This window comes from Moschus berezovskii, chromosome 9 (assembly GCF_049115385.1).
Source record: "Moschus berezovskii isolate FMDL1 chromosome 9, NW_MosBer_1.0, whole genome shotgun sequence".
NCBI lineage: Eukaryota > Metazoa > Chordata > Mammalia > Artiodactyla > Moschidae > Moschus > Moschus berezovskii.
In genome coordinates this window covers 106,526,874-106,536,653 of record NC_142468.1, presented here as the reverse complement: position 1 = coordinate 106,536,653, position 9,780 = coordinate 106,526,874, and the positions used below count along the sequence as shown (strand labels likewise).

The window sequence follows — 9,780 nt, the reverse complement described above, 5'->3', positions numbered from 1 at the left end:
TTTATTTATTTATGACTGTGCTGGGTCTTTGTTGTTTATCTGGGTTTTCTCTAGTTGTGGTGAGCAGAGGCTGCTCTCTAGCCCCTGCTGTGAGCAGGCTTCTCATTGCAGTGGTTTCTCTTGTCGTTGAGCATGGGCTTTAGGCACAGGCTTCAGTACTTGTAGCTCATGGGCTCAGTAGTTTCAGGTCATGGGCTGTAGAGCACAGGCTTAATAGCTGTGGCACATGGGCTTAGCTGTCCCACGGCATATGGGATCCTCCTGGATGAAGACTAGAACCCATGTCCCCTGCACTGACAGATGGACTCTTCACCATTGATGTTCTAGGGAAGCCCCTCTTCCTGTCTTTCTTAATAATACACTCATGGATTATGGGTTGTTACAATGATAGTAGTTAAACTGTTATAATGGGAGGAGTTTCTTTTTTTAAACCTCTTAAAAGTTGACATATATATCATCACTAAGCATTTTTTTTTTAAATTAGGTGTAGAGCAGTTGTTTCTTGATGTTTTTAGGGGAAATGAGCCAAATAGAAATTAAAAAAAAAAATCCTAAGTCAATCTAGTTTCTATCTTTCTCTAGTTTAACCCCAGGACCATCCAAGAAGACACAGGAGTGTACAAATGCGAACATTTATGGCTTTAATTGTTAGGAGAATTAATGAGATCATATTTTCAAAGTAGAATGTTAAGTTTGCTTCTGTATTCAAAAATATAACAAGATTGTCAAAGAATAAAATGAGGTTGTGTATGTAAATATTCTTTGACAGTTGATACAGGATATGAAATGGAAGATATCGTTTTTCATTAGATTTTCTAAATAACTTACTGATGCTATATAATATGTCATTATCTCAGATTAATCTTACAGGTTAATTTTATAAGAGATCTAAGACTTTATCCTAGAATTGATATTCCCTTTTCTCAGCCGTCTCATTGCTGTCTTCATGTCTTTGTTCCTCAATGTGTATATCACTGGGTTCAAGAAAGGAGTGATCACAGAATAAAAGACAGCAAGGAATTTATCTAATGACTTGATGGGGAATGGCCAGGCATAAATGAAGATACATGGTCCAAAGAACAAAAGAACTACAGTGATATGAGCAGTTAAAGTAGACAGAGCCTTGGATGACCTCTCTGAAGGGAGATGCTGGATGGTCACTAAGATGACAGTGTATGAGATGATTAGGAGAAAAAAAGAACACAGAGTGAGCACACCACTGTTAGCAATGACCATGATATCCAACCTATAGGTATCTGTGCAGGCAAGTTTGATGACCCTAGGAAGGTCACAATAAAAGCTATCTACCTCATTGGGGCCACAGAAAGGTAAGTTCACTGCAAAGGCCAACTGGCTCACTGAGTGGAGGAAGCCAGTTCCCCACGCAGCAGCCACAAAGCCAACACATACATTGCCACGCATAATTGTAGTGTAGTGAAGGGGTTTACAGATTGCTACATATCTGTCAAAGGCCATGGCTATTAGAATCACCAACTCACTCCCACCGAAGAAATGAAGGAGAAATATCTGAGCAAGGCAACCCTTGAATGAGATGACCTTACATTTGCTGAAAAAATCAGCAATCATCTTGGGGGCTGTGACTGAAGACAGACACAGGTCAATGAGTGAGAGGTTGGCCAGTAGGAAGTACATGGGGGAGTGAAGGTGGGAGTCAGAAGCCACAGTTATGATAATAAGAAGGTTTCCGAACACAATTCCTACATAGAATACAAAAAAGAACACAAATAGGAAAATCTGGAGTTCCTGAGAATTGGAGAGTCCTAGAAAAATGAACTCAGTCACCGTGGAGTGGTTTGTTTCACTTATTGATTCATTCCAGGAAATATCCTCTGTAGTTACCTTGAATGGGGTGAGAAGAAAGTCAGAAATATTACGTTCAAATTCAGAGCCCCATTTTGTGTCATTAGGTTCACACTCATGATGACATTCTGTGCTTTATTACATAAAGGAATTCAAAATGCCTACAATCTGAACTCAATTTTGTCCCACACTCTTTGCCTGGATACGCTTATAGTCCAGTAGTCCAAGCTTTAGTGTTTCCACTTGTGTTAGGCTTATTCCTAATAAAATGCTTTTTTCATGTTACCCTCCCTGCCAGATTAAATTTATACCCTCACCCTGCATTTATGTCCCCTTTCACTGAACTCCAAAACAATTCATATTCTGTGGACCATATCATAGCTCTTAAATATATACAAAACTCTATGATTGTCACATCTGCAAAGGCTTTTCATGACATGCATTTTTGAGAAGGTACTTTTAGTAGCCTAGTAGTTCATCACAGTAATCTTGTATACAGTTATTGGAAACTTCTCTATCAAACTAAAACAAATCCTCATTCGCAATTTAATTGTGAGGCAATCACAGTGTGTGGGTTTTGTGTGCATCTGTGGATCTTAAATTCATCCTCTTTAAGACTTCTTTTGCCATTTTGTAAATGCAAATACTAATTATATTCCTTCTTATGTTTATTATGAATTTAAGTTTTGTATTTGGTAATTATACAGTAGATTTAGATGATTATTAGTAGTGAGAGTTATCACCTCTGATTCATAGAAAAACCCTGGCTCCTCAATAATCGTTTAAAAGTATACTTGTATTCTAAAAATAATTATCATAGCAAGATTTAGCTTCCCTATTTTTAAAATGACTGCATTGGATCAAAATTTTTCTAAATCCGCACTAATTCAATACTGTATTAGGATTGAGGGAGGGGACATAATTTAAAAATAATTTTCATAATCTCTCAGGAGTGTGGGTAGCAATATGAAAACTAAGACAGATGAAGAGATTCAGTCTTATGGGAACTTTACCTTTATGAGAATTCTGAAAGAGAAACTAGGAATTATAAGAATTTATAGAGGATAGAATTGATACTTAACATTTGGTAATATGAAAATGCTTAGAAGAAAGAGTTATGCCAAAATAAAATTAAAGATGAAAAATGGAAGAAAAGAATAACAGCACAAAAATAAGGTTTAAAAATGAGAGAAAGAAGTTAAAAGCAAGAGAATGCCACTACAGAGGATGTGAGTTTGACCCTTGATGGGGGAACCTAAGATTTCACATGCTGTGTGGGGTGGTCAAAAAGTTTAAAAAACAAAATAAAATTTAAAAAAATAAAAATTTAAAAGTGAGGAAAATATTTGCTGAGATAAAATGTGAAGAAATTTTAATAGGAAATGAAATTGGAAAAGGATTCTAGAGTGCCTACTACAGGATTCTTGCTTTATTATGTTGACATGAACTGTTGCAGAATATGAGCAATTGTTTAATAAATTTCTGACAAATGGTAAGCAGTTAATAATAGCCAATATAAAGGTAGTAATAACAGGACATGTGTCAACACATGTATAAGATAAAAAAATGATGCTAATTTTTTTTATTCTGAGAAATTGTGAACACTGTCACAGCTTTAATTCTGTAATAACTATAACAAGAGTTAGAATAGCAATATATAACATAAAGATCATTTTTAGAAGAAGTAATACATTTGGAAAGAAGTAAAGGGTGATGATAATAAAATGTAGAGGTATTGTTGGAATATCTTTGTAAGTTGCTACCTGAAAGTTAAAAGCCTGAAAAGTGGTCATTGGATGTAAGTTCCGAAAGTCATTTCATATATATATTGGGGAGTCCAGAAGTTTTGCAGTAAGTGAAGTAGAAAATGGAATGATAGCCTGAAGGGGAAGCTATAAAAGAGAGGAGAGGAAATTGACAGGTCTCAAGGTGTTCTTGCCTGGAGAATCCCAGGGACGGGGGAGCCTGGTGGGCTGCTGTCTAGGGGGTCACATAGAGTCGGACATGACTGAAGTGACTTAGCAGCAGCAGCAGCAGCAGCAAGGAGTCATGAAAAGATAGGGTATGGCTCATCAAATTTCTTGAGGGAGTAGTATGTTTTCTCTATTTAATCAGTTACTCCACGGTCCTTGGAAATTACAGTTTTTTCTTCATTATCCATTCCATAGCCCTATCCTAAAGCTCTATATTACTGTTTTTAAAATCCTATAAATATTTAGCAATTCTAATTTATTTCCAAGTATAAAGAGAAGTCTAATAGTAAAACAAGTCATAAAGAGTCATTTTAGTCCCCTTCTGCTTAGCACAAATATAATCATACTTGTCATTGACAATAAAGAGGATGGGATTCCTATTGTGAGATCATTTCTGACATGACTGGTTGATTTGGATGTTTCTTTAAAGTCAAGGAATGCGATTTAGTATTTTCTTTGGATGTTTACTGATGTGAAATCATTTCACTGAGAGAAGAGGACAAACTCGATAGTTATGTCAGTATAGGTTTACCAAAGTGTTCTCATTTGCAGTGAAAAGATTTTCTACCATGGTAACAAGTAAGAATTCAAATATACTATTCTTCAGCAAAATGATTTTTTTTTCACCAACCTCAGGGTTCTTCCATCTTTTCTGAAAAATACACATAAAACTGAATTCTGTAGAATGGGTTATTACTAATAGAAGCATTTTATTGTCAATACAAATGCTACAGTTTGGTTAGTTCTACTAATATATTTCACTTTCACATTCTACCTACCTCCTTCATAACTGGAAGACACTACAGCAATTTTCAGAGCAAGGTGTGTAGACTTTTTCTTTTATTTGCACTTTCTCATGAAGTATACAATTTCCAAGAGAAGAGAAGAGAAGAAAATTGATATAAACTATCTTCAGCAAATGACTTCATTAAATAAGAACCATTTATGGAAGTGACCAGAGGCAGATGAAGAGATCTGAAAATAGTCATCCTGAACTTTGGGTATTGAGACTAACTCTTATAGTCTCACAAGCTTTCCCCTGAGGAAATACACAAAATCTTCTTGATTTAAGGGCTAATGTCACAGTTTCTTGGCTAACTCAGGGACTTCTATGACCCTCACTGAATTTCTAGGTAAATTTTTAAAGAATTATAGTAAAACAATTGATGAAATTGTGAGTTAAAATTCAGACGTGTTAAGAAGAAAGCAAATAATAATGTTCTAGATTTTAAAGAAAGCAGATAGCTTAGAATTTGTGGAGAAAATATAGGAAAAATACCTCGACAAATAATAAGTCTGCTGCTGCTGCTAAGTCGCTTCAGTCGTTTCCGACTCTGTGCGACCCCACAGACGGCAGCCACCAGGTTCCCCCGTCCCTGGGATTCTCCAGGCAAGAACACTGGAGTGGGTTGCCATTTCCTTCTTCAATGCATGAAAGTGAAAAGTGAAAGTGAAGACGCTCAGTCGTGTCTGACTGTTAGCGACCCCATGGACTGCAGCCTACTAGGCTCCTCCGTCCATGGGATTTTCCAGGCAAGAGTACTGGAGTAGGTTGCCATTGCCTTCTCCAATAATAAATCTAAGTTCTTATTATTTATCATTTTTACTGAGTGCTTTAATTACCATATAGTGGTTAAAGCTGAACTGACTTATCACAGTTAATGTTCCTTAAATCAGTCATAGAAAGAATCCAAATGATCTCTCAGCTGTGCTCCATGACCAGCAGACTTTCCAGATTTTACATGAAACATGCCAATCATCATCTTTGTTCTAAGTATCCTTCCTTATAAATGAACACATTAAAGAAGCAGATCTGAATGGAGTATCCTCCTCTAATAAATAAGTCCCTTCAAATACTTACAGAATTGTAGATAATTTTATTTTATTTTGAATTTTTTTTTTATTGGAGGCTAATTACTTTACAATATTATATTGGTTGGTTTTGCCATACATTGACATGAATCAGCACTGGGTGTACATGTGTTCCCCTTCTTGAAACCCCCTCCCACCTCCCTCCTCCTCATATCCTTCCTCTGGGTCATCCCTGTGCATCAGCCCAGAGCATCCTGTATCATGTGTCGAACCTGGACTGGTGATTCGTTTCACATATGATAATATACATGTTTCAGTGCTATTGTCCCAAATCATCCCACCCTCACCCTCTCCCACAGTGTTCCAAAGACTGTTCTATACACCTGTGTCTCTTTTGCTGTCTTGTATACAGGGTTAAGGTTACCCTCTTTCTAAATTCCACATATATGCGTTAGTGTACTGTATTGACGGAGAAGGCAATGGCACCCCACTCCAGTACTCTTGCCTAGAAAATCCCATGGATGGAGGAGCCTGGTAGGCTGCAGTCCGTGGGATCGCTAAGGGTCGGACACGACTGAGCGACTTCACTTTCACTTTTCACTTTCACACATTGGAGAAGGAAATGGCAACCCACTCCAGTGTTCTTGCCTGGAGAATCCCAGGGACGGGGGAGCCTGGTGGGCTTCCGTCTAAGGGGTCACACAGAGTCGGACACGACTGAAGTGACTCAGCAGCAGCAGCAGCAGCAGCATACTGTATTGATGTTTTCTTTCTGGCTTACTTCACTCTGTATAATAGGCTCCAGTTTCATCCACCTCATTAGAACTGATTCAAATGTATTCTTTTTAATGGCTGAGTAATACTGCATTGTGTATATGTACCAAAGCTTTCTTATCCATTCGTCTGCAGATGGACATCTAGGTTGCTTCCATGTCCTGGCTATTATAAACAGTGCTGCAATGAACGTTGGAGTATGTGTGTCTCTTTCAATTCTGGTTTCCTCGGTGTGTATGCCCAGGAGTGCGATTGCTGGATCATATGGCAGTTCTATTTCCAGTTTTTTGAGGAATCTCCACACTGTTCTCCACAGTGGTTGTACTAGTTTGCATTCCCACCAACAGTGTAAGAGGATTCCCTTTTCTCCACACCCTCTCCAGCATTTGTTGCATGTAGACCTTTGGATAGCAGCCATTTGGACTGGTGTGAAATGGTATCTCATTGTGGTTTTGATTTGCATTTCTCTGATTATGAGAGATGTTGAGCATCTTTTCATGTGTTTGTTAGCCATCTGTATGTCTTCTTTGGAGAAATGTCTGTTTAGTTCTTTGGCCCATTTTTCTATTGGGTCGTTTAATTTTCTGGAAATGAGCTGCAGAAGCTGCTTGTATATTTTGGACATTAATTCTTTGTCAGTTGTTTCATTTGTTTATTTTCTCCCATTCTGAAGGCTGTCTTTTCACCTTGCTTATAGTTTCCTTTGCTGTGCAGAAGCTTTTAATTTTAATTAGGTCCTATTTGTTTATTTTTGCTTTTATTTCCAATATTTTGGGAGGTGGGTCATGGAGGATCCTGCTGTGATTTATGTCGGAGAGTGTTTTGCCTATGTTCTCCTCTATTTTTATAATTTCTGGTCTTACATTTAGATCTTTAACCATTTTGAGTTTATTTTGGTGTATGGTGTTATGAAGTGTTCTAGTTTCACTCTTTTACAAGTGGCTGACCAGTTTTCCCAGCACCACTTGTTAAAGAGACTTTTTCTCCATTTTATATTCTTGCCAACTTTGTCAAAGATAAGGTGTCCATAGGTGCATGGATTTATCTCTGGGCTTTCTATTTTGTTCCATTGATCTATCTTTCTGTCCTTATGCCAGTACCATACTGTCTTGATGACTGTGGCTTTGTAGTAGAGTCTGAAGTCCGGCAGCTTGATTCCCCCAGTTCCATTCTTCTTCCTCAGGACTGCTTTGGCTATTCGAGGTTCTTTTAAAGAATGAATCAAGATATGCTTTGAACACAAATATTGAAAAAAACTGGAAAATAGGCAAAATTTTACATAATAGAAAATACTAGAGTCTATTTCTAAAACAATATTGTACAAAATACATTATCAAAGTCTTAAACAATTTTAAGTCTTAATGTAGTGTCATAGTGTTGACCTTCCTATTTATCTAATTAAAATACAAGTATGATGAGAATTGCTTCTTCTTCAATTTTAATGTCTGCTGGTTTACATAAAGCCATAATTTATCTTTGGTTCTGTATAATTTCCATAAGAAATATTAATTGATTTCCAACAATGCTTGTTATCAAATGGAAGATACTGACGAAGTTAAATTACATGTATATGTGTATATATATATATATATATATATACATATATACGCTTTTACATATCTATCTGTTGATGTGAAATATCCACATGAATATTGAATGCAGCCATTAGTGGTAACTACAGTTTAGGTTTGGAGGTTAGATAGAAATATAACCTGCAAGTCTACATAAATGAAATTCCTTGATTCAATACCTTCTTTTTCGTAGGCTTCTCAGTTTTTTTTTTGGTTGTATGTTATTTTTTTTTATTTTTGGTTGTGCTTGGTCTTTGTTGCTGCACGGACTTTTCTCTAGTTGAGGAAATCCAGGGCTACTCTCTAGTTGTGGTTCATGGGCTTTTCATTGCTGTGGCTTCTCTTGTTGCAGAGCACAGGCTTTAGGGCATGTAGGCTTCAGTAGTTGCACCATGTGGGCTCAGTGGCTGGGCTCCAGAGCACAGCCTCAGCAGTTGTGGTCAATGAGCTTAATTGCTCTGCAGCATGTGGGATCTACCTGGATCAGGGATCAAACCCATGTCCCCTGCATTGGCAGGTGGACTCTTTACCATTGAACCACTAGGGAAACACCAACTTCTCAGTTTTTAAAAGTAATGATGAAGATGAACACATTCTATAGTGTTCGTGGTGACCACCAGGGTATTGATGATTCATGACATTTATCTTGTGCTCTCATCAATGAAATCTCTCATGTCACTTCCCTAGAATTTACAAGCTATTGACTTAGCCTTATCATTGCCACCTTCATATCTCTGTTCCTTAAAGTATATATGGCAGGATTTAAGACGGGGGTGACAACAAAGTCCACAATGGCAAAAAATGTATCCAGTGACTTTGTAGGGAAAGGCCATACATAGAGAAACATGCACGGAAGGAAAAACAAAAACACTACAGTGATGTGAGCTGACAGAGTGAAGAACGCTTTGGATAAATGCTTTGAAGAATGTCGTCGGACAGTGATCAGAATAAAGATGTATGATATAATTAAGAGAAAGAAGGTGCCCATAGATATGAAGCCACTGTTGGCAGTGACTACAAATTCTAGTTTGTAAGTATCTATGCATGCAAGTTTAATAACCCGAGGAAAATCACAATAAAAGCTCCCCACATTATTAGGTCCACAGAAGGGTAAATTTATGACAAAGACAAACTGAGACACAGCATGAGTCACTCCAATTATCCAAGCAGCAACTACTAAAAACATGCACATTTTGGGATTCATAATAGTTAGATAATGGAGAGGCTTGCAGATTGCTGTGTACCTGTCATATGCCATGGCTATGAGCAGCATCATCTCCACGCCTCCTGTGACATGAATAAAGAACATTTGTAGCATGCAGTTGTGGAAAGAAATGATTTGACAGTCACTGAAAAGATCAGAGATCATCCTAGGAACTGTGGTGGATGAAAGGGCTAGGTCAATGAGTGATAGGTTGGCCAATAGAACATACATGGGGGTATGTAAGTAGGAATTGAAAATCACTGTGACCACAATGAAGAGGTTTCCCAGGATAATCCCCAAATACAATACAGAGAAGAAGAGAAAAAGTAAAACCTGCATCCCTAAGGATTGTGTAAGTCCCAGTAACACAAATTCAGTTACCACAGAGCCATTTACTTGGTCCATTGAATCATAAAGAAGAGAAGATTGTCAAGTGACCTATAACAAAAGAAAGGAGGGATCAACTTAATACAACTTAAATGTTGTGTTAAATGTTGATAATTTAAAATTGGTCCTTTAACTTAATTGATTATAGACCACTTACAAAATAATGGAAACCAGGGTATAAAATATTGAGTACAACAAAGCTTCACTCAGAGACAATCTTTCTCTTTAAATGATCCTA

At 37.3% G+C, this 9,780-nt stretch overlaps 1 protein-coding gene and 1 pseudogene across 1 annotated transcript; both read right to left on the bottom strand.

Moving 5' to 3' along the window:
- Positions 1-888: 888 nt before the first annotated feature.
- LOC129563397 (olfactory receptor 4F4) lies at positions 889-2,200 on the bottom strand. The gene is made up of 2 exons (XM_088840257.1): positions 2,139-2,200; positions 889-1,954 (listed from the first exon to the last, which is right to left on the bottom strand). Exons 1-2 carry the CDS (start codon positions 2,198-2,200, stop codon positions 889-891), a joined length of 1,128 nt encoding a protein of 375 aa, XP_088696383.1.
- A 6,421-nt stretch (positions 2,201-8,621) lies between these two features.
- LOC129562888 (olfactory receptor 4F6-like) lies at positions 8,622-9,560 on the bottom strand (annotated as a pseudogene).
- Between the last annotated feature and the right edge of the window lie 220 nt (positions 9,561-9,780).